General features: G+C 43.4%; 1 protein-coding gene across 4 annotated transcripts in view; it reads left to right on the top strand.

Annotated features, from left to right (window-relative positions):
- LOC134359726 (whirlin-like) overlaps window positions 1–26,402 on the top strand; it is a 261,112-nt gene that overhangs the window by 18,787 nt on the left and 215,923 nt on the right. For 3 of the 4 annotated variants that reach the window (XM_063073257.1, XM_063073256.1, XM_063073255.1), the window contains exon 2: window positions 9,554–9,865. The exons of the other annotated variant lie outside the window; for it this stretch is intronic. In XM_063073257.1, the coding sequence (XP_062929327.1) occupies window positions 9,554–9,865 (312 nt within the window). The remainder of the gene's footprint in view (window positions 1–9,553; window positions 9,866–26,402) is intronic. 4 annotated transcript variants of the gene reach the window in all.

The raw sequence follows: 26,402 nt of genomic DNA, 5'->3' as shown, positions 1-26,402 counted from the left end.
TGGACTTCCCCAACATCGGGAACAATCTTCCTGCATCTAGCCTGTCCAATCCCTTTAGGATTTTATACGTTTCAATCAGATCCCCCCTCAATCTTCTAAATTCCAACAAGTACAAGCCCAATTCATCCAGTCTTTCTTCATATGAAAGTCCTGCCATCCCAGGAATCAATCTGGTGAACCTTCTTTGTACTCCCTCTATGGCAAGGATGTCTTTCCTCAGATTAGGGGACCAAAACTGCACACAATACTCCAGGAGTATTACGAAGCGATGTGCTGACGTTGGAGAGGGTACAGAGAAGATTCACTAGAATAATGCTGGGAATGAGAGGGTTAACATATGAGGAACGTTTGTCCGCTCTTGGACTGTACTCCTTGGAGTTTAGAAGAATGAGGGGGGACCTCATAGAAACATTTCGAATGTTGAAAGGCATGGACAGAGTGGATGTGGCAAAATTGTTTCCCATGGTGGACGAGTCTCGTACGAGAGGGCATAAGTTAAGGATTGAAGGGCGCCCATTCAGAACAGAGGTGTGAAGAAATTTTTTTAGCCAGAGGGTGGTGGATCTGTGGAATTTGTTGCCATGGGCGGCAGTGGAGGCCAAGTCATTGGGTGTATTTAAGGCAGAGATTGATAGGTATCTGAGTAGCCAGGGCATCAAAGGTTATGGTGAGAAGGCAGGGGAGTGGGACTAAATGGGAGAATGGATCAGCTCATGATAAAATGGCGGAACAGACTCGATGGGCCGAATGGCCCACTTCTGCTCCTTTATCTTATGGTCTTATGATCTTGCTCTTCAAATCCTTCTAGAATGCCTTTTGGTTTTCCTTAATCCTGCTCACCAAGGCCTTCTCATGGCCCCTTCTGGCTCTCCTAATTCCATTCTTAAGCTCCTTCCTGTCATCCTTGTAACTTTCTAGAGCTCCAACAGTACCTAGTTTCTTGAACCTTTCGTAAGCATTTCTTAACTAGATTTTCTACATTCTTTGTACACCATGGTACTTTATTTCAATCATCCTTTCCCTTCCTCAATAGATCATGCCTCTGAAGAACTCCATGCAAGTGTTCTATGAACATTTGCCACATTTCTGCTGTGTATTTCTCTGAGAGCATCTGCCCCCAGTTTATGCTCCCAAGTTCCTGCCCAATATCATTATATTTTACCCTACCCCAATTAAACGTTTTCACAAATTGTCTGCTCCTATCCCTCTCCAATGCTATGGCGAAGGAGATAGAGTTGTGGTCACTACCTCCAAAATGTTTTCCCACTGAGAGATCTAACACCCGACCAGGTTCATTTCCCAATTGCAGATCAACTACAGCCTCTTGTCTAGTTGGCTTATCTACATATTGCGTCAGGAAACCTTCATGAACACACCTAACAAACTCCACCCCATCTAAACCCCTTGTGCTAGGGAGATGCCAATCAATATTAGAAAATTTAAAACCGCCCATCAAAATAACCCTATTATTTTTGCACCGTTACAGAATCTGCGTCCCTATCTGCTCCTCGATATCCCTGTTACTATTGGGGGGTCTATAAAAAACACTCAGTAGGGTTATTGCCCCTTTCCTGTTTCTGACTTCCACCCACACTGACTCAGTAAACCATCCCTCCATGACTTCTCCCTTTTCTGCGGCTGTGACACTATCCCAAATTAGCAATGCCATGCCCCCATCTCTTTTACTTCCTTCTCTGTTCTCTTTGAAATGTCTAAAGCCTGACACACTCAGCAGCCATTCTTGCTCCTGAGACATCCAAGTCTCTGTAATGGCCACAATGTCACGGTTCCATGTATTGATCCATGCTCTTAAATTCATCTTATGGGAGATGGGATGTTAGACAACTTCAAAATAAGAGATTGGTGAGGCATAATTTGGAGTATTGTTTACAGTTTTGGTTGCCTACCTACAAGAAAGATGTAAATAAGGTTGAAAAACTACACAGAAAATTTACAAGGAATGTGCTGGGTCTGGGGAACTGAGTAATATGGAAAGCGTCTTTATTCCTTGGAAAGAAAATTGAGAGGAGATTTGATTGAATTGTGAGTGGTATAGATGGGTAAATACAAGCAGGCTTTTTTTCCACTGAAGTGGGGTGGGACTACACCTAGAGGTCATAGCTTATGACTATAAGATTTCAGAGCAGAATTAGGCCATTTGGCCCATTGAGTCAGCTCCACCATTTCATTATGGTTGATACAATTTTCTTCTCAGCCCCAATCTCCTACACACTGTATCGATGGAAACCTGGAAAGATGCACTACCTACCGAGGAAGCGTGGGAAAAGAGCTGGGCTGCTGGTCAGAATGAAGCTGAGGGGCTTCAGGGTCCCTATGCCCACCATCCTACTAGCTAATGTGCAAGCCATAGAGAACAAGGTGGATGATCTTAAAGAGAGACCCACCTACTGCAGGGAGATGCAGAACTGCTGTGTATTCTGTTTCACTGAGACCTGGCTCTCCGCTGCCACCCCCGATTGTGCCATCCGACCGGAGGGATTTTCGATCCATCGGATAGACCGCACAGCGTCTTCGGTCAAGACGAAGGGAGGTGCTGTCTGCCTACTGATCAACACCGCGTGGTGCTCGGACACAGTGGCTCCTGCAGCCTGGACCTGGAACACCTGTCGACGAAGTGTCGTCCCTACTATTTGCCACGGGAATTCACCTCAGTCATACTGACAGCAGTCTACATTCTCTCCCTGGCGGATGTGGAGTGTGCTCTGAACATACTATATGCCAACATCAGTGAACTTGAGACCAGGTATCCGGAGGCTTTGCTCATTACATCCGGGGACTTTAACCAGGCCAACCTCAGAAAGGCGCTGCCAAAGTTATACCAACATGTCTCCTGCCCCACTAGAGGCCCGAATATACTTGACCACTGCTACACAGCAGTCAAGGATGCCTACCGTTCCGTCCTGCGACCTCACTTTGGAAAATCGGACCATCAGGCCATTCTCCTTCTCCCTGCTTACAAACAGAAACTGAAGCAGGAGGTCACGGTGTCAAAAGTAGTGTCACGTTGGACGGAGGAAACGGATGAGGTCCTCCGTAACTGCTTTGAATCGGTGGACTGGTTAGTATTCAAGGACTCGGCAGCTAACCTCGATGAGTATGCCTCAGCTGTCACGGACTTTATTTGGAAATGCATGGAGGACTGTGTGTCTCGCAAGACGATCCGGGTATTCCCTAACCGGAAACCTTGGATGAATTATGAGGTCAAGTCCCTTTACAAGGCTGGAAATGCAGCTTTTAAGTCCGGGGATACCAGTCGCTACACGGAATCCAGGCATGAACTCCGGAAAGCCATTAAGGGCGCCAAGAGGCAATATCAAGCCAAGTTGGAAGCCCAGGCTAACCAGAGGGATGCCAGTAGACTGTGGCAGGGTCTAAATGAGATCAATGGGCGCAAAGCAAAGGCTGGGAATATCAATAACTGTGGCGTTTCTCTTCCTGACGAACTTGACGTATTCTACGCAAGATTCGAACAGAAGAGGAGCGTCCCGCTCTCTCCGGATGAACCGGACCTGGTGGCATCGAGATTCATCGTCACCGAGGAGGACGTTAGAAGGACCTTCCTGAAGATAAATCCAAGGAAGGCAACGGGCCCAAATAGTGTCCCAGGACGGGTTCTCCGGGCCTGTGCAAGCGAACTAGCTGGTGTGTTTGCTGACATCTTCAACTGCTCCTTGCTTCAGTCTAAGATCCCCTTGTGTTTTAAGAAGGCAATGATAATCCCAGTGCCGAAGAAGAGCAAGGTGGCATACCTGAATGACTATCGACCTGTGGCTCTGACATCAATTGCTATGAGGTGCTTTGAGAGATTGGTTATGGCACACATCAACCACAGCCTACCGGTCAAACTCGATGCTTTGCAAATCACCTACCGGAGCAACAGGTCAATGGCAGATGCCATCTCTCCGGCCCTACATTCCTCCTTAGAACACCTGGAGAATAAAGACGCATACATAAGGCTCCTTTTCTTTGACTACAGCTCTGCCTTTAATACCATCATTCCAAATAAACTGATTCCTAAGCTCCAGAACCTGCTCCTTAGCACTCAGATCTGCAGCTGGATCTTCAACTTCCTCACAGACAGGACCCAGGCTGTAAAAATAGGAGACAAGCTCTCCTCTACAATCACCCTGAGCACCGGTGCCCCACAAAGCTGTGTACTCAGCCCCCTGCTGTACTCACTGTACACCCATGATTGTGTAGCCAAGTTTCCATCAAACTCAATATATAAGTTTGCGGATGACATAACAATTGTAGGCCGTATCTCGGGTAATGATGAGTTTGAGTACAGAGAGGAAATTAAGAACCTGGTGGCATGGTGCGAAGACAGTAACCTATCCCTCAACGTCAGCAAGACGAAGGAATTGGTTGTTAACTTCAGAAGGAGTAGCAGACCGCACGACCCAATTTACATCAGTGGTGCGCAAGTGGAACAGGTCAAAAGCTTTAAGTTCCTTGAGGTCAGTATCACAAATGACCTGACTTGGTCCAACCAAGCAGAGTTCACTGCCAAGAAGGCCCTCCAGCACCTTTACTTCCTGAGAAAACTAAAGAAATTTGGCCTATCCCCTAAAATCCTCACTAATTTTTATAGATACACCGTAGAAAGCATTCTTCTAGGGTGCATCACAACCTGGTATGGAAGTTGTCCTGTCCAAGACCAGAAGAAGCTGCAGAAGATCATGAACACGGCACAGCACATCACACAAACCAATCTTCCGTCCTTGGACTCACTTTACACCACACGCTGTCGAAGCAGTGCTGCCAGGATAATCAAGGACGCGACCCACCCACCAACACACTTTTCGTCCCTCTTCCCTCCGGGAGAAGGCTCAGGAGCTTGAAGACTCGTACGGCCAGATTTGGAAACAACTTCTTTCCAACTGTGATAGCTGAACGGATCCTGACCGGGATCTGGGCCGTACCCTCCAAATATCCGGACCTGCCTCTCGGTTTTTTTGCACTACCTTACTTTCCATTTTTCTATTTTCTATTTATGATTTATAATTTAAATTTTTGTATTTACTAATTTTGACTATTTTTAATATGTTTAATATTTAATATTTGTAATCCAGGGAGCGGGAAGCGCAGAATCAAATATCACTGTGACGATTGTATGTTCGAGTATTAATTGTTTGGCGACAACAAAATATAAAGTACTTCTCAAATTTCAGAGTGAATTCAATCATATTATGATCACTTTCCCTCAGGGTTCTTTCCCCGTAAGCTCTCTAATCAATTCTGGTACATTGCACGCATCCAATAGAATAGATGATCCTCCAATGGGCTCAACTACGACCTCCTCTAAAAAGTGCCATCTCAAGGCACTTTAGAGATTCCCCTTCCTGGAATTCAGTACCAACTTGATTTTTTCCAATCTATCTGCATATTGAAGTCCCCCATGACAATAGCAACATTGTCCTTTTGGCATGCAATTTATACCTCCTGTTGTAGTTTGTCAGCTACATCCTTACTATTGTTTGAGGGTCTGTATACAAGTATACAACTCCCATAAGGGTCTTTATACCCTTGCAGTTTCTTAGCTCTGTCTACAATGATTCAACACCTTCCGACCCCTATGCCACCTCTTTCTAATGATTTGATTTCACTTTTGTTACCAACAGAGCAATGCTGCCTGTCTGCCTTCCTGCCTATCTTTTTGATTCAATGTGTATCCTTGGTCATTTTTACCTGCCAGCCTGCAACTATGCTGCAAGTTCATCTACCTTGTTCTGTAAACTGCACGCATTCCAATACAATACCTTCAGTCCTATATTCAATCTTTTCGATTTATCCGCCTCTTGCGTTGCAACTTATCTTGTTGACTGCAATTTTGCCCTATCAACAGCCTCTCCTCACTGCACGTTGCTTCTGTTTGAAGCCAGCTACCTCATCTTCAGCACTGAAATCCACCTTTCCTGTGATATTTCTTGTATTGAAATATAGGCAGCTCAGGACAGTAGTCACACCATGCTCAGCCTTTTGATTCCCAACTTTGTCTGCGATCCTACCAACATCTTACTCCACAACCTCTCCACTGACTGTTCTGGCACTCTGGTTCCCATTTGCCTGCAACTCTAGTTTAAACCCCACTTTCCAGCATTAACAAACCTTCCTGCTAGGGTACTAGTCCCCCTTCAGCTCAACTGCAAACCTTCTCTTCTCTACATGTCCCACCTTCCTTGGAAGAGAGCCCAATGATCCAAAATTCTTATGCCCTCCCTCCTACACCAACTCATTTTGACCTTGACTTCTTGCTGTTTACCCTTCTACTTAAGAATACTGAGGACTCAATCCAAGATATCCTGGACCCTAGACCCTGACACCCGGGAGGCAACATACTATCTGGGAATCTTGTTCTCACCCACAGAACATCCTGTCCATTCCCATAACTAATGAATCCCCTATCACCACAGTGTGTCTCTTCTCCTGCCTTCCCTTCTGAGTCACAGAGGCAGATAGTGCCAGAGGCTCGCTCGTTGCGACTTTCCTCTGTTAGGCCATCCACCCCCACAGTATCCAAAGTGATACACCTGTTGTTAAGGAGAATGGCCACAGGCGTGCTCTGCACTGGCTCCTTAACCACTTTCCTCTTCCTTACTATTACCTAGTTTCCTGTGTCCTGCATCTTGGGTGTAACCACCTCTCTATCAACCCTGCAGCCTCCCGAATGATTGGGAGTTCATCCAGTTCCAGCTCCAACTCCTTAATGCAGTTTGTTAGAGGCTCCAGCTGTGCACTTCTCACAATTGTAGTCATCAGGGACACTGGAGGTCTCCCTGTCACCCCATATCCCGCAAGAAGAGCATTTCACTATCCTGTCTGTCATCCCTACTGTCTTAGCAGAGATGAGAATGAAAAAAGAACTTTACTTTCCTTCTCTTTCTGAGTGAAACCTCTCTCCACTGAAGCATCAAAGAGATGAAGCCTTAAGATCACCACTTTGACTATATATAACTATATAACAACTACAGCACGGAAACAGGCCATCTCGGCCCTTCTAGTCCGTGCCGAACTCCTACTCTCCCCTCGTCTCACCGACCTGCACTCGGTCCATAACCCTCCATTCCCTTCCTGTCCATATATCTATCCAATTTAACTTTAAATGACAGCATCGAACCTGCCTCAACCACTTCTGCTGGAAGCTTGTTCCACACAGCTACCACTCTCTAAGTAAAGAAGTTCCCCCTCATGTTACCCCTAAACTTTTGCTCTTTAACTCTCAACTCATGTCCTCTTGTTTGAATCTCCCCCACTCTCAATGGAAAAAGCCTAACCACGTCAACTCTATCAATCCCCCTCATAATTTTAAACACCTCTGTCAAGTCCCCTCTCAACCTTCTACGCTCCAAAGAATAAAGACCTAACTTCAACCTTTCTCTGTAACTTAGGAGATTAAACCCACGCAACATTTTAGTAAACCTCCTCTGTACTCTCTCAATTTTATTGACATCTTTCCTATAATTCGGTGACCAGAACTGTACACAATACTCCAAATTTGGCATTACCAATGCCTTATACAATTTCAACGTTACATCCCAACTGCTATACTCAATGCTCTGATCTATAAAGGCCAGCATACCAAAAGCTTTCTTCACCACCCTATCCATTCAGACGATGGTCTCTGCACTTGACCCTGCCTTCCTTTAATCTGCTCTTACTAATTAATCCCAAGCATAGATTGGTCACTGGTCAAAGCGCTATTGACCTATCATACTCATCTTATCAAATGCCTTCTGAATACTTGAATATCAGATTGGGAACAGCTTCTTTCCAATTGTGATAAGACTGCTGAATGGATCCTGACCCAGATCTGGGCCGTACCCTCCAAATATCCGGACCTGCCTCTCGGTTTTTTTTGCACTGCGTTGCTTTCTCTTTTCTATTTTCTATTGATGATTTATAATTTAAATTTTTACTACTTACTATCTATTTGTACTCCAGGGAGTGCGAAGCACAGAATCAAATATCGCTGTGATGATTGTACGCTCTAGTATCAATTGTTTGGTGACAATAAAGTAAAGTAATAATGGTATATTATAGACAATAGACAATAGGTGCAGGAGTAGGCCATTCAGCCCTTTCAGCCAGCACCACCATTCACTGTGATCATGGCTGATCATCCACAATCAGTACCCTTTCCTGCCTTCTCCCCATATCCCTTCACTCCGCTATCTTTAAGAGCTCTATCTAACTCTTTCTTGAAAGAGTCCAGAGAATTGGCCTCCACTGCCTTCTGAGGCAGAGCATTCCACAGAACCACAACCCTCTGTGTGAAAAAGTTTTTCCGCAACACTGTTCTAAATTGTCTACCCCTTATTCTTAAACTGTGGCCTCTGGTTCTGGATTCCCCCAACATCAGGAACCTGTTCCTGCCTCTAGCGTGTCCAATCCCTTAATAATCTTTTATATTTCAATCAGATCCCCTCTCATCCTTCTAAATTCCAGTGTATACAAGCCCAGTCGCTCCAATCTTTCAACATATGACAGTCCTGCCATCCCGGGAATTAACCTCGTGAACCTACGCTGCACTCCCTCAATAGCTAGAATGTCCTTCCTCAAATTTGGAGACCAGAACTATACACAATACTCCAGGTGTGGTCTCACCAGGGCCCTGTACAACTGCAGGAGGACCTCTTTGCTCCTATACTCAATTATCCTTGTTATGAAGGCCAGCATGCCATTAGCTTTCTTCACTGCCTGCTGTACCTGCATGCTTACTTTCAGTGACTGATGAACAAGGACACCTAGATCTCGTTGTACTTCCCCTTTTCCTAACTTGACACCATTCAGATAGTAATCTCCCTTCCTGCTCTTGCCACCAAAGTGGATAACCTCACATTTATCCACATTAAACTGCATCTGCCATGCATCTGCCCACTCACCCAGCCTGTCCAAGTCACCCTGCATTCTCATAACATCCTCCTTACATTTCACACTGCCACCCAGTTTTGTGTCATCTGCAAATTTGCTAATGTTACTTTTAATCCCTTCATCTAAATCATTAATGTATCTTGTAAATAGCTGCGGTCCCAGCACCGAGCCTTGCGGTACCCCACTAGTCACTGCCTGCCGTTCTGAAAAGGACCCATTAATCCCTACTCTTTGTTTCCTGTCTGAATATTACTGATTCTGCTGTATTCATAGCTCATGTCATTTAAAGAACTCTAATTAGTCTGACAAATGTGAGTTGCATTTCACAAAATCATGTCACCTTTGAGCTCAGGTGTCAAACTGAAGGCCGATATGCTCTCTGAGATGAATGTAATGGTGCTGATGGTTTATTTGGATCAAGTACAGGCACATTACATGGAACTAATGTTCATCCCTAAATTAGCATCACCAAAAGTGGTTAACCGGTTGTTATCTTATCGAACATAAATGTACAGCTTTACAATGTAACTGGACAACTCTTTAAAAAGTACTTGATTGGGTATGGCTAGTTTGAGATGAAGTGAGGGCAATGCCTTCTACCTGCATCAGAGTGTCTCTTTATAACACCATTCTTTTTTCCCCACCTTCCCACCCTCCATAGCCAGTGGATTCTCCAGTTTGTGGCCCAGGACATGTCAACTTCAGCACCGATCAATGGATAGCTCCCCTCTATCAAACCTGGGCGACGAAGGAAAACTGTGGAGAAATCAGGCAGGTGACACTGAAAAGAAATAAAACTCACGAGGGTTTGGGCTTCAGTATCCGAGGTGGCTCAGAACATGGGGTCGGGATCTATGTGTCTCTTGTTGAACAAGGCTCCTTGGCCGAAAAAGAAGGACTTCGGGTAGGCGATCAGATTCTCCGAGTGAACGACAAGGTGTTTGATAAAGTTACTCATGCAGAAGCTGTGAAGGTATGTCTTTCAATTGAAACAGCAATGTCTGAAATTCCATGATAATTCTCCATCAGCCTTTTCCACTTTTTATAACATTGGATCTTTGCTAAATAGGTACTTGTTATATATGAAATTTGAACAAGTTCATACACATGACCATCGGAATTGTGCCTTGATTTAGTCTTAAATTCATTCCATGTTGGTAGATACAGTACCTAATCTTGCGGAAGCTGATCTTCAGGCAGGGATTGAACCAACAACTGAATCCCAACCAGAGTTAGAGTTGGGTAATAACTGGTGGCCTTGCTGGTCGCATTTGCATCGAAAGAATGAGCGATAACAAGGAAAGAGATTAAATGACAGGAAAATTACAAGAGGACAGTTTCTTCAATACAGGATGTGTACAAATCCTGTGATCATGAGCATATAATGGTTTGTTTTTTTGAACTGTTAATCAGAACAAATGGTCCAGTGTGAAGCCATCACTTATACACTGAAATTCAAAGTAAAATCAGCCTCAATACCACTTCTGCTTCCCTAAGTTAGTTTCTGTGTAGCTAATGGTTAGAGGTCATGATTTCTGGGTTTCATTCATAGATTGCAAAATCATATAGTGACATATTCTGTGTGCAAATGCACTTTACTCATTGAAAATAATTGTTCAAAAACTTTAGATTTTAGACAATGTTATCAGAATCACTTGGGATTAAAGTGTGAATCATCTTAATGGCATTATATAGAAACACAGAAAACCGACAGCACAATACTGGCCCTTCGGCCCACAAAGCTGTGCCAAACATGTCCTTGCCTGACAAATTACCTAGAGTTACCCATAACCCTCTATTTTTCTGAGCTCCATGTACCTGTCCAGGAGTCTCTTAAAAGACCCTATCATATTTGCCTCCACCAGTGTCGCCGGCAGCCCATTCTACGCACTCACCACTCTGCGTAAAAGAAAAACGAACAACAACTTGATATCTCCTCTGTACCTACTTCTAAGCACCTTAAAACTGTGCCCTCTTGTGCTAGCTATTTCAACCCTGGGAAAAAGCCTCTGACTATCCACACAATCAATGCCTCTAATAATCTTATACACCTTGATCAGGTCAGCTCTCATCTTCCGTCGCTCTAAGGAAGAAAAGCTGAGTTCACTCAACCCATTCTCATAAGGCATGCCCCCCCAAGTCCAGGCAATATCCTTGTAAATCTCCTCTGCACCCTTTCTATGGTTTCCACATCCTTCCTGTAGTGAGGTGACCAGAACTGAGCACAGTACCCCAAGTTGGGTCTGACCTGGGTCCTATATAGCTGCAGCATTACCTCTCGGCTCCTAAACTCAATCTCATGATTGATGAAGGCCAATGCATCGTATGCTTTCTTAACCACAGAGTCAACCTGCGCAGCAGCCTTGAGTGTCCTATGGACTCGGACCTCAAGATCCCTCTGATCCTCCACACTGCCAATAGTATTACCATAAATGCTGTATTCTGTCATCGTATTTGACCAACCAAAATGAACCACCTCACACTTATCTGTGTTGAACTCCATCTGCCACTTCTCAGCCCATTTTTGCATCCTATCAATGTCCCGTTGTAGCCTCTGACAGCCCTCCACACTATCCACAACACCTCCAACCTTTGTGTCATCAGCAAATTTACTAACCCATCCCTCCACTTCATCCAGGTCATTTATAAAAATCACGAAGAGTAGGGGTCCCAGAACAGATCCCTGAGGCACACCTCTGGTCACCAACCTCCATGCAGAATATGACCCATCTACAACCACTCTTTGCCTTCTGTGGGCAAGCCAGTTCTGGATCCACAAAGCAATGTCCCCTTGGATCCCATGCCTCCTTACTTTCTCAATAAGCCTTACATGGGTTTCTTTGTCAAATGCCTTGCTGAAATCCATATACACTACATCTACTGCTCTACCATCATCAATGTCTTTAGTCACATCTTCAAAAATTTCAGTCAGGCTCATAAGGCATGAACTGCCTTTCACAAAGCCATGCTGACTATTCCTAATCATACTATGCCTCTCCTAATGTCATAAATCCTGCTTCTTAGGATCTTCTCCATCAACTTACCAACCACTGAAGTTAGACTCACTGGTCTATAATTTCCTAGGCTATCTCTACTCCCTTTCTTGAATAATGGAACACCATCTGCAACCCTCCAATCCTCCCGAACCTCTCCTGTCCCCATTGATGATGCAAAGATTATCGCCAGAGACTCAACAATCTCTTCCCTCACCTCCCACGGTAGCCTGAGTACATCTCATTTGGTCCTGGTGACTTATCCAACGTGATGCTTTCCAAAAGCTCTAGCACATCCTCTTTCTTAATACCTACATACTCAAGCTTTTCTGTCCACCTTAAGTCTTCCCTACAATTGCCAAGATCCTTTTCCATAGTCAATACTGAAGCAAAGTATTCATTAAGTACTACACCTCTATCTCCACCGGTTCCATACACACTTTTCCACTGTCACACTTGATTGGTCCTATTCTCTCACGACTTAACCTCTTGCTCTTCACATACTTGTGGAATGCCTTGGGGTTTTCCTTAATCCTGTCCTCCAAGGCCTTCTCATGGCCCCTTCTGGCTCTCCTAATTTCATTCTTAAATTCCTTCTTGCTAGCCTTATAATCTTCTGGATCTCTATCATTACCTTGTTTTTTGAACCTTTCCTAAGCTCTTCTTTTCTTCTTGACTAGATTTACAACAGCCTTTGTACACCATGGTTCCTGAACCCTACCATCCTTTCCCTGTCTCATTGGAATGTACCTATGCAAAACTCCACACAAATATTTCCTGAACATTTGCCACATTTCTTCCGTACATTTCCTTGAGAATATCTGTTTCCAATTTATGCTCCCAAGTTCCTGCCTGATAGCCTTGTATTTCCCCTTACTCCAATTTAACGCTTTCCTAACTTGTCTGTTCCTATCCCTCTCCAATGCTATGGTAAAGGAGATAGAGTTGTGATCGCTATCTCCAAAATGCTCTCCCACTGAGAGATCTGACACCTGACCAGGTTCATTTCCCAATACCAGATCAAGTACAGCTTCTCCTCTTGTAGGCTTATCTACATATTGTCTCAAGAAACCTTCTTGAATACACCTAACAAACTCCACCCCATCTAAACCCCTCACTCTGGGGACATGCCGATCGATATTCCGGAAATTAAAACCTCCCACTACGACAACCCTGTTATTATTACACCTTTCCAGAACTGTCTCCTTATCTGCTCCTCGATGTCCCTTTTACTGTTGAGTGGTCTATAAAAAAAACACCCATTGATGCCTTCTTGTTCCTAACTTCCACCCACATAGACTCCGTAGACAATCCCTCCATGTCCTCCTCCTTTTCTATGGCCGTGACGCTATCGCTGATCAACAGTGCCACTCCCCCACCTATTTTACCTACCTCCCTCCCTGTCCTTTCTGAAACACCTGATGCAGTATATCACCCCAGCCGACTCAGAGGTGAAGTGTCGCCTCACCTGGAAGGACTGTCTGGGGCCTTGAATGGTGGTGAGGGAGGAAGTGTAAGGACATGTGTAGCACTTGTTCCACTTGCAAGAATAAGTGCTGGGAGGGAGACTCACACTTCACTTGTGAGTTGGCTGGGGTGAAATACTGCATCCGGTGCTCCTGATGCGGCCTTATATATATTAGCGAGACCCGACGCAGGCTGGAAGACCGCTTCTCTGAACACCCATGCTCTGTCCGCCAGAGAAAGCAGGATCTCCCAGTGGCCACACATTTTAATTCCACGTCCCATTCCCATTCTGATATGTCTATCCACGGCCTCCTCTACTGTCAAGATGAAGCCACACTCAGGTTGGAGGAACAACACCTTATATTCCGGCTGGGTAGCCTCCAACCTGATGGCATGAACATTGGCTTCTCAAACTTCCGTTAATGCCCCACCTTTCCTTCATACCCCATCCATTATTTATTCATTTATTATTATTATTAATTTTTTTTCTCTATCTCCTTTTTCTCCCTCTGTCCCTCTCACTATGCTCCTTGCCCATCCTCTGGGCTTCTCCCCTCCCCTCTTTCTTTCTCCCTAAGCCTCCAGTCCCATGATCCTCTCATATCCCTTTTGCCAATCAACTTTCCAGTTCTTGGCTCCATCCCTCCCCCTCCTGTCTTTTCCTATAATTTTGGATCTCCCCCTCCCCCTCCCACTCCCACTTTCAAATCTCTTACTATCTCTTCTTTCAGTTGGTCCTGACGAAGGGTCTAGGCCCAAAACGTCGACTCTACCTCTTCCTATGCATGCTGCCTGGCCTGCTGCATTCACCAGCAATTTTTATGTGTGTTGTACAAACTGTTCCTTGACTTTCACTCCGCACTCCCCTCTTGAAGTTGTTAACCAGGACCCAGATGTCCTAGATACGGCTGTCCCAAGTTCCTGTTATTCAAAAGTGCAGTTCCTTCTACCTCCCTTGCAACCACTTTGTGTGGTGATTAAGACTACGAACTCAATGGAATTTCTGATTCCTAATCCAGCATTACTCAGGCCAATTGAATGATACCTTGTTGCAAAGATATGGACCGCACAAAATGTTCTATCAAATCTGAACTAGAGAAGTGTAATCTCTAAGAAAAATACTCCATATGTTCATTGGAGCCAACTGCACACAAACAAATTCACTATAATATTTCTATAGTGATTCGGCTAGGTGGATTCTGTTCAGTTTTTTGATACTTGAGAATTAATCCGATAACCAGCAGTGTGAACATCAGCATTAAAGAAGAATTGAAAATTGAGGGACTGGGGAAAGGATCTCGTGGATCTGGAGGAACTTTGAGAAGGGGAAGGCAATAGCAGATGGGCTTTAGCGTGGCACCGTGTTTAAGTTGGAGTTCTATGAAGTGGGACTAGAGTATCTCTTTGTAACCTCATCCTATTCCCATGTTGTTAGGCACCACAGTTTACCTAACAATTTCAATTTCAATCAGGGGCTAGACTTGAGCTCCTCTTTAGAACTTCCCCCTATCTCCCATGTTGTTAGGCCTAACAATAGGTTCAAGTCTCACTTCAGAAACCTGGGGATAAAAGCTTGGCTGACAGCCTGGTGCAGCACTGAGGGAATGCTGCACTATTGGACATGTCGTTATTTAGATTATCCAATTAACTCAGTTGTACCTGCTGTATCAAGACAGAGCTCTCAGTACTGCATTGATAGCGAGCAGGAGATTTTTCCACATTGTCATAGATTCGCCCAAATATCCATTTTAATGTGGACAGAGATATTTTGAAAAACGCCTAGTGTGGACGCCTGTCGTTTTTACTCGAAACCGGCGTTTTCAAAATTTTCCGGTCTAGTATGGATGTAGCCTAAGAAACAAGGGCAGGTTCTTAAATGTAAGAATGCAGGCCTCAAAGGTATCCAAGATGAGAAGTGATAGATTATATGTGGTAATACGTCCTCCTCCCTTCCACTCTACATTGAAACACTCTTCTTGACTTTGGAATCATCTTGCAGGAGTTATCCAGAAACATCTGGAACAATATGTCGTTCCCTTTCAGGCTGAAAAAAATACTGAGGCCCTGACACCTGTGTCTCTTTCTTTAGGAATGCTTTTACCTTCAACCCTCTAGAGGCCACATCTACCTGGTTGCTTTGAGTGTTTACATACCTCCACTGCTTTGCTTGTAAGACCTTAAGAATTTCTGAAACTCAGTAATAAATGTTCGGAACCTGGAAGTTTAATTCTTGATGTACTTCACAGAAGTGCTATCAATCTGAAAAACCAAGTCATGAAGGTGTATGTGCAACTCCTTCATCCACAATCTCTCCATACAGCTTGCCATTGTAGCTGCAGTGAGCTCCATACAAGGGATGAAGCTGACTTCAATGGAACTACCCTAATTTTCCTATGATAAAAATACTGTGCACCTAACAGTGTATATTGTGCAACAATAGATCCACAATACTCCATAGCCATCCTTGCTTATGCCAATAAAGTGGTGTAACTGTGCAGCAGTAACTGTTCCAAAATCCAGGGGTTTCAAGCATCTATCTACCTCAATCTTCCATCTGGCAGAGTTTTTCCAGCCAGCGTTTCCACTTATGAGCAACTAATGTTGGTATAATGTCATCCCAGCCCAGCCCTTTTTTTTACATAGATCTTGTGGGATGAGGCATTGATCATGTGGATAGTCAGAAGCTTTTTCCCAGGACTGAAATGGCTGTCACAAGAGGGCACAGGTTTAAGGTGCTTGGGAATAGGTCAGGGGTCAGTTTTTTACGCAGAGAGTGGTGAGTGCATGGAATGGGCTGCCAGCAATGGTGGTGGAGGTGGATACGATAGGGTCTTTTAAGAGACTTTTGGATAGGTACATGGAGCTTAGAAAAAATAAAGGGCTATGGGTAACCCTAGTAACTTCTAAGGTAGGGACATGTTTGGCACAACTTTGTGGGCCGAAGACCCCGTATTGTGCTGTAGGTTTTCTATGTTTCTTAGCAGATAGCATCATCAGACTCAAGATTCCTGAAGGATTATAGATGGAACTAACTGAGGAGAGGATCCCCCCCCACCTTCCAGAGAGTGGTCTATCTTGGACTGAGATCTTCAACTTGAAAGTATCAGACAATGCACAATTTCCATAAGACGTAGGAACAAAATTAGGCCATTCAGCCCATTGAGTCTGTTCCATCATTCCATCATGTCTGATCCCGGATCCCACTCAACCCCATACACCTGCCTTCTGGTCATATCCTTTGATGCCCTGACCGATCAGGAAATGATCAACTTCAGCCTTAAATATACCCACGGACATGGCCTCCACCACAGTTTGTGGCAGAGCATTCCATAGATTCACTACTCTCTGGCTAAAAAAATTCCTTCTTACCTGTGTTCGCAAAGGTCACCCCTCAAATTTGAGGCTGTGCCCTCTAGTTCTGAATACTCCCAACATAGAACATCCTCTCCACATCCACTCTCTCTAGTCCTTTCAACATTCAGTAGGTTTCAATGAGATCCTCCCACATTCTTTTAAATTCCCGTGAATACAGGTCCAAAGCTGCCAAATGCTCCTCATGTTAACCCATTCATTCCCAGAATCATCCATGTGAACCTCTGGACTCTCTACAATGCCAACACATCCTTTCTCAGATATGGGCCCAAAACTGTTGGTAATATGCCAAGAACGGCCTGATTAGAACCTTATAAACGTTCAGCATTATCTCCTTGCTTCTATATTCTGTTCCCCTTGAAATAAATGCCAACGTTGCATTTGCCTTCTTTACCACAGACTGAACCTGTAAATTAACCTTCTGGGAGTCTTGCACGAGAACTCCTGAGTCCCTCTGCACCTCTGATGTTTGAACCTTCTCCCCGTTTAGATAATAGTCCACACTATTATTCCTTTTACCAAAATGCATTATCGTACATTTCCTAACATTTCATCTGCCACTTTTTTGCCCATTCTCCCAATTTGTCTAAGTCCTGCTGCAGTCACATTGTTTCCTCAGCACTACCTGCCCCTTCACCTATCTTCATATCTTCCGCAAACTTTGCCACAAAGTAATCAATTCCATTATCCAAATCATTGACAAACTATGTGGAAAAGTAGCAGTCTCAATACTGACCTGAAGAACACCACTAGTCACTGGTAGCCAACCAGAAAAAGGCCCCTTTTATTCCCACTCACTGCCTCCTGCCTGTCAGCCAGTCCTCTATCCATGCCAGTATCTTTCCTCTAACACCACAGGATTTTATCTTGTTCAGCAGCCATATGTGTGGCACCTTATCAAATGTCTTTTGAAAAGTACTGGTGTGAATTTCACACCAGCACTCTCTCCACTGAAGGAATATCTTGATTCAAATGCAAATCCTTCATGTCTTTCACTCTTTACTCTTCTGGTATCACAGATAGCACACTATGTCTGTTGCTTATCCACTTTGTGAATCAGAAGCTGCCTTTAGTACAAATGGATATAAGGTTATGATAAAGAGAAACTGCTTCTTTCTCAGAGGACATTGAAACAAGGCAGTCATCAATACAGAAGCAATGCAAAACTTTATCCATCGTCTCATGGCTGAACTCTTCTTCATTGTCTTCAATGCATTAGCTTGGTGATGAAGTTTGCTCCAAAGAGAGGTACCACCATTCTAAAGTCCAGCATATATTGGCTGGGGTCACCATCAGATCAACAGAGAACCCTCAGCAGATGTGCATCTTCCACTAGTAATTTAACCTAATGAAACATTGATTCAGTATCAGCCATGAACACCACTGGTTCTTCTCTGAATCTGGTTATAACTCTGATCTGTGAGCAAGTAGGATCTGGTCCCTGTAAAAGCTGAGCATTAAGTGATATTCTCTGAAAAGTCGCTCCACAGTTAAACACAACAGGAAGTTTCCCTTTTCTGGGGTGATAAACGCCATGATGTGAAATATACCAAACTTTCCCATCACTGCATTCCAGATCCTCTGCTGGCAGTCTTTTGACATAACTTCTGGAGATGACATCCATCACGAAAGCTATGTAGTCAGTGTACAATAACAAACCATTCTTATCCTCTTCCTTAGACTTAGAGCACACTGTTCAGCAATCTTCCTATTATAAGACCATAAGACATAGGAGCAGAATTAGGCCATTTGGCCCATCAAGTCTGCTCTGCCATCTCATCAGGGCTGATCCATTTCCTGTCAGCCCCAATCTCCCGTCTTCTCCCCATATCCCTTTATACCCTGACCAATCAATCTATCAAACTCTTCCTTAAATATACATCAAGACTTGGCTGCCGCTGTTGCCTATGGAAAAGAATTCCACAAATTTACTACTCTGGTTAAAGAAATTCCTCCTCATCTCTGTTCTATTCGGAGAATGTGTCCTCTAGTCTTAGACTCTCCCCCCATAGGAAACATCCATCTATCAAGACCTTTCACCACTTGATAGGTTTCCATGCGTTCACCCCTCATTCTTCTGAATTCTCATGAATACAGGCCCAGAGCCATCAAATGCTTTTCAAATGACAAGCCATTCAATCCTGGAGTCATTTTCATGAACCTCCTTTAAACCCTCTCCAGCTCGAGCACATGCTTTCTAAAATAAGGGACCGGAAACTGCTCACAATACTCCAAGTCAGGCCTCATCAGTGCTTAATAAAATCTCAATATTACATCCTTGCTTTTATTTTCTCGTCCTCTTCAAATGAATGCTAACATTGCATTTGCCTTCCTTACCACAGACTCAACCTGCAAATTACTCTTTAGGGAATCCTGCACAAGGACTCCCAAGTCCTTTTGCGCCTCAGTTTTTTGTATTTTCACTCCATATAGGAAATAGTCAACCCTTTCATTTCTTCTACCAAAGTGCTTGACCATACATTTCCTGATACTGTATTCTATCTGCCATTTCTTTGCCCATTCTCCTAATCTGTCTAAGTCCCTCTGTAGTCTCTCTACTTCCTCAAAACTACTTGCCCTTCCACCTATCTTCATATCGTCTGCTAACTTTGCAACAAAGCCATCAATTTCATCATCCAAATCATTGACATATAACCTAAAAGGAACTGGTCCCAACAGAGACCCCTGCAGAACACTACTAGTCACTGGCAGCCAGTCAGAAAAGGCTTCCTTTATTCCCACTGTTTGCTTCAGGCAATCAACCACTACTTTATCCATGCTGGAATCTTTCCCGTAATACCATAGGCTTGTAGCTTGTTAAACAGCCTCATGTGTGGTACCTTGTCAAAGGCCTTCTGAAAATCCAAGTATGCAAGATCAATCGATTCTCCTTTGTCTACCTTGCTTGTTGTTGCTTCAAAGAATTCGAACAGATTTGTCAAGCAGGATATTCCCTTGAGGAGACCATACTGACTACAGCCTATTTTACCATGTGCCTCCAAGTACCCTGAGTCCTCATCCCTGATAATTGACTCTAACATCTTCCCAAGCACCGAGCTCAGACTAATTGCCCCATAGTTTTGTTTCTTCTGCCTCTTCCTTCTTGAAAAACTGGAATGACATTTACAATTGTCCATTCTTCCGGAACCATTCCAGAATCTAGTGGTTCTTGAAAGATCATTTCCAATGCCTCCTCAATCTCTTCAGCTACCTCTTTCAGAATCATGAGGTGTACACCATCTGTTCCAGGTGACTTATCTACTTTCAGACCTTTCAGTTTCCCAAAAAAACTTCTCTCTAGTAAAGGTAATTTCACATACTTCATGATCCTTGACACCTGGAACTTCCACCATACTACTAGTGTCTTCCACAGTGAAAATTGATGCAAAATCCTTATTCAGTTCATCCGCCATTTCATTGTTCCCCCATTACTATCTCTTCAGCTTCATTTTCTAGCCATCCAATATCAACTCCCACCTGTCTTTTACACTTTGTTTCTGAAGAAACTTTTGGTATCTTCTTTAAATATCATTGGCTAACTTATTTTCGTATTCCATCTTTACCTTAATGACCTTTCTAGTTACCCTTTGCTTTTTAAAAGCTTCCCAATCCTCCAACTTCCCACTAATTTTTGCTCTACTATATGCCCTCTCTTTGGCTTTTATGCTAGCTTTGACTTCTCTTGTTTGCCACAGTTGTGTCATCTTTCCTTTAGAATACTTCGTCCTCTTTGGGATGTATATATCCTGTGCCTTCCAAATTGCTTCCAGAAATTGATGCTCTACCATCATCCTTGCCAGCATTTTTTTTTCCAACCACTTCTGGCCAACTCCTCTCTCATGCCTCTGTAATTCCCTTTACTCCACTATAATGCTAATACATCTGACCTTTCCTTCTCCTTCTCAAATTTCAGGGTGAATTCGATCATATTATGATCACTTGCTCCTAAGGGTACTTTCACCTTAAGGTCTCTAATCAATTCCATTTCGTTGCACAACACCCAGTCCAGTACAGCTGATTCATTAGTAGACTCAACCATGACCTGCTCTAAAAAGCCATCTTGTTGGCATTCCGGAAATTCTTCCTTCTGGAATCCAGCACCAACATGATTTTCCCAATCTACCTGCATATTGAAATCCCCCTTGACTATTGTAATATTGCCTTTTGGCATGTATTTTCTATCTCCCGTTGTAATTTGTAGACCACATTCTTACTGCTGTTTGGAGGTCTGTATAAAACTCCCATCAGGGTCTTTTAACCTTTGCAATTCCTTAGCTCTTTCCAGAATGACTCAAAACCCTCTTACCCTCTGTCACCTCTTTCTAATGATTTGATTTCATTTTTAATCAACAGGGCAATGCTGCCCCTTCTGCCTTCCTGCCTGTCCTCTTGATGCAATGTGTACCCTTGGACATTAAGCACCCAGCTATAATCTTTCAGCTGTGATTCAGTGATACCTACAATATCGTACCTACCAACCTGCAACTTTGCTACATGTTCATCTACCTTATTCTGTATACTGTGCACATTCAGATACACACCTTCAGTCCTATATTCACCCTATTCACTTTTCTCTGCCTTTTATGTTGCAAATCATCCTGATGACTGCAATTTTCCCCTATCAATAGCCTTTCTTCACTACACATTGACTCTATAAACCAGCTACCTCATCATCAACACTGTCATCCACCAGTTTTGCAAAATTTTCAACCAGCTCCATGAACTTATGGTCTTTGCTTGACAAACCAGGTTGTTTATCCTGACTACATTCAGGAAAGTCTGCCTTAAGTTGTTGCTCCCAAAGCTCATCCTGGCCACATCTGAGATCTTGTTAACTGTTAGCTCTGGCTATGCCTAGTCTCTTCAATCACCATGGTCTCCTCCAGTGGTCCATTCACAGTCCAATACAACATTGTTCTAATTAGACAGAGTCCATCATTAAACCTGCAAATCACTTGCAATGGCTCCACGCTTTAGGCACATTTGGCCCTGTCAGCAGCTCAATTTCCGAATCAATCTCTGGCAATTGGATACGTTTCAGGTGAGGCCAGCCCAGGAGATCCCTCTGATGGGGAATATTCCATTTCTGGACAGGCATACTTTCCTGTGTATAGATATTAGGTAGTTTACAATAGTTTTCACCATCTAAGTCAGCTATTTTCAGTCCTGAAGCAATGATACTACTCATGATCTTCTGACCCATGATGCATAAGAGAATGAATGCCTTTTTCCTCTGAGGTTGAGCTTGTTCATGAGGCCCACCATGCAGAACACTGCTGTACTTTGTTGATCTAGTAAAGCTTAAGTAATCACTGTCTTGTTATTCTTCTTAGACTTCACTTGTACTGAAACTATGGGACATTTATAATCATGATCACCAGTTCCTGTAAGACCATTGGATACCAGGGCACTATTCACTGCTGTTTTGAATTCTTTCTTGGCTTATTTTGATTTTGCCATCCTTTTTGTCAGGTGAATATGAAGTGTGCTGGGATACTTGCCATTGCGTATCTTGCATGAAAGACACTTCCTGCAACCTTGCTGCAGTGTACTGTACACAAATAACCATAGCAGGCACCATTTTCCTTTAGGAAGGCAACCTTCTCATTGTCTACCCTTTTCTCCAGCTGAGGGCACAATTCCAATGCATGTTCACCCTCTCAGAACAAGCAAACCGTCTGGCTGACGAGACCATTTCTCTTCCATTAGATCCAGGTTCAGTTTTAGTGTTACTTCTCTTACAGTGGCCACCGTAGTGGTAAAGCTGCTTCCTTTAGCCTTAGAATGAAATTGTGACTTAGTTCTGTTCACATCTTTGCTTATTGCAGGTGATGTAACATCTTGTATATTCCCAAACATTGTGTGTGAAGCAATCTTTTCTTGTCTTTCAATAAAATCAACCATGACAATGAAATTAATCTTATAGTCGTGCTTTTCTTGCAGTTCACAGACTACTGTTCTCCATTTATCTTTACGCATACTGGGCAATTTCTTTATGACAATCGACATATTGGCAAGCATGTCCACTCACGCGTGTACTGCACTTCTTCCATGACATTACAACAGCCTTTAAGAAAAAGACTGTAGTCTTGAAGAGCTTTCATATCTTCAGATTTGATAGGTACTCAAAAAAGAGCTTTTGCGTGTAAGTGGATGCAGTTTCCTGTTCATTACCAAAACGTTCCTGCAGTAAAGTCTTGGTAAGTCAACATGCTGGCAATTTCTGACAAGTTCTTTAGGGTAACCCTTAGTGTACTGTTCAAAGAAATGGAGACAGTCTGTACAGCCGTCAGTCTTCCCTTCGACACTGTTTTCTAAGACCTTCATGAATGCATAATACTGCAATGGATCTTCATCAAATATTTTAATCTCTCTTTTAGGCAAAGATGAAATGTGTTATTGTTGTGCTAATAAGGTTGTTTCATTTTGCTTCCTCATAACATCAATAATACTATTGTGATATCTATCAACTGAAACAGGTGTTTCCATGCTTTTCCATGTTTGTCGTTCAATAATTGCTTGCGTGAAATTAAAACAGCTAAATTAGCTTCTGCTTTAATGCATGCAGAGGAGGTACTAGATACAGAAGATTTTCTTCCTGCAACAGAAGTTCGAGCACTGAAATTTGACACACTATCATTCAGTTTCACATCGTCTTGTGGATCCTTTGCTATATGCGTAGTCAAAACATGCAATGCCTATCCATTAGGGACTGTTGCTCTATTGTGTGGTATTTGCCTGAGGGTTTGTCGCTTTGTTTTGTTAAATTGCTGAAATATTCATTTTGCCTACATTTTAATAGAATACTTCTTATTTGGTCTGGTTTAGCACTGTAGGTGCGCAATTTGTTTCTGCCTCTGTTTATTGAATCGAATATCACTGGTGCTGTTACTGAACAGAGTTAACTGCAAGTTGCACGATTGGAGAAAGTAACATGAGTGTATCGTAGAATGGATAGAACTGGCACCAATGACCCTGGAGTTGAGGTTTGCAAAAGAAAAGTTAAAGCTAAGGTAAATCTAATCAAAAGTCTTTGAAAGGAATATGAAACAAATATGAACAAAATTAAAGATTTAGACTATTTGACCATAAGACATGGCAGAAATTAGACCATTTGGCCCATCGGGTCTGCTCCACCATTCATTCATGGTTGATTCTTTTTTCCCACTCCCCAACCTTTGACGCCGTGTCCATTCAAGAACTGAGCAAGCTCTGCCTTAAATACACCCAATGACCTGGCCTCCGCAGCTGCCTGTGGTAATAAATTCCACAAATTCACCACCACCTGGCTAAAGAAATTTCTCTGCATCTCTGATTTAAACAGACGCTTCTCTATCCTGAGGCTGTGCCCTCTTGTCCTAGAGACCCCTACCATGGGAAAGATCCTATCCACATTTATTGTGTCTAGGTCTTTCAACACTCAGAAGGTTTTAATGAGATTCCCCCCACCCCGTCCTTCTAAATTCCAGCGAGTACAGACCCACAGCCATCAAATGTTCCTTGTATGATAGCCCTTTCGTTGCTAGAATCATCCTCGTCAACCTCCTCAGAACCCTCTTTAATGTCAGTACATCTTTTCTCAGATGAGTAGCCCAGAACTGTGCACAATACTCAAGGTGAGGCCTTACCAGTGCCTTATAAAGCCTCAGCATCACAGCTCTGTTCTTGTATTCTAGACCTCTTGAAATGAATGCTAACATTGCTTTGCCTTCCTCACCACTGACTCTACCTGCAAGTTAACCTTTAGGGTGGTCTGCACAAGGGCTCCCTAGATCCTTTGCATCTCAGGATTTTGGATTTTCTCCCTGTTTAGAAAATAGTTTGCACATTTATTTCTACTACCAAAGTGCATGACTGTGCATTTTCCAACATTGTATTTCATTTGCCTCTTTCTTGCCCATTCTTCTAATCTGTCTAAGTCCTTCTGTAGCTTAACTGTTTCCTCAGCACTATGTGCCCCTCCACCAATCTTCAAATCATCTGCAAACTTAGCAACACAGTCATCTATTCCATCATCCAAATTATTGATATACAGCATAAAAAGAAGCGGTCCCAACACCAACACCTGCAGAACATCACTAGTCACTGGCAGTCAACCAGGAAAGGATCCTTTTATTCCTACTCGCTGCTTCCTGCCAATCAGCCAATGCGCTCACCATGCCAGTATCTTTCCTGTAATGCCGTGGGCTCTTAACTCGGTAAGCAAGTTACACCCTTCAACATCTGGCACATTGCTAGTGTCTTCCACAGAGAAGACATGCAAAATACTCATTTATTTCATCTGCCATCTCCTTGTCCCCCATTATTATTTCTCCGGCCTCATTTTCCAGTGGTCCTATATCTACTCTAATCTCTCTTTTATTTGTTATTTGCTTTGTTGTATGCCCTCTTTTCTTTTACACTAACTTTGACTTCCCTTGTCAGCCACAGTTGTACTATTTTGCCATTTGAGTATTTCTTTGTTTTTGGAATACAGTACATCTATCCTGTACCTTCCTCATCTTTCCTAGAAACTCACGCCATTGCTGCTCTGCTGTCAGCCCTGCCAGCATCTCCTTCCATTTTACTTTAGCCAACTCTTCTCTCAAACCACTGTAATTTCCTTTACTCCACTGAAATACTGCTATGTCAAGCTTCACTTCCTCCCTATCAAATTTCAAGTTGAACTCAAATAATTTTGTGATCACTTGATCACTGGCTCCAAAGGCTTCTTTTACCTTAAGCTCCATAATCACCTCCGGTTCATTACATAACACCCATTCCAGTATCTTTTCTATTTCCTGTTGTAATCTGTGGTCCATATCCCAGCTACTGTTGGGAGGCCTGTATATAACTACTATCAGGGTCCTTTTACCCTTTCAGTTTCTTAACTCGACCCACAAGAATTCAATATCTTCCGATCCTATGTCACATCTTTCTCATGGTTTGATGCCATTCTTTACCAGTAGAGCCATGCCTCTCCCTCTGCCAACCTTCCTATCCCTCCGATACAACTTATAACCTTGGACATTCAACTCCCAACTACAACCATTCTTCAGCCACGATTCAGTGATGGCCACAATATCATACCTGACAATCTGTAAAAGTGCAACAAAATCATCCACCTTATTTCTTATACTCCGAGCTTTGAGATGTAACACTTTGAGTACTGCATTTGCTACCCTTTCTGATTCTGCATCCCTGATGCACTAGTCCTCACCCTCCTGGCTGCCCTTCCTGATAGTCTGACTGCACGCTATCTTTGCCATCCATCCTATTCTGAGTCCCTTCACGCTGGTTCGCATCCCCCTGCCAAATTGGCGTAAACCCTTTCTAACAGCTCTATCAAACCTGCCCATGAGAATATTGGCTCACCTCGGGTTCAGGTGCAACCCATCATTTTTGTACAGGGCATACCTTCCTCATAAGAGATACCAATGATCCAAGAACCTGAAGCCCTGTCCCCTGCGTCGGCTTCTCAGCCATACATTAATTTGCCAAATCTTTCTGTTTCCACCCTCACTGGTGCATAGCAGAGGCAACATACTATCTGTGTCTCCTGTTCACGTACACAGAATCTCCTGTCTGTTCCCTGGACTATTGAGTCACCTATCAATGCTGTCACCACTAGCCTACTCCCAACAATGGCTTGTCCCTTCTGAAGTTTTAAGAAGCGTTGCCAACCTGCAAGAAACCTCA

Source organism: Mobula hypostoma, chromosome 21, assembly GCF_963921235.1.
Source record: "Mobula hypostoma chromosome 21, sMobHyp1.1, whole genome shotgun sequence".
Taxonomy (NCBI): Eukaryota; Metazoa; Chordata; class Chondrichthyes; order Myliobatiformes; family Myliobatidae; genus Mobula; species Mobula hypostoma.
This window is presented reverse-complemented; position numbering and strand designations above follow the sequence as displayed.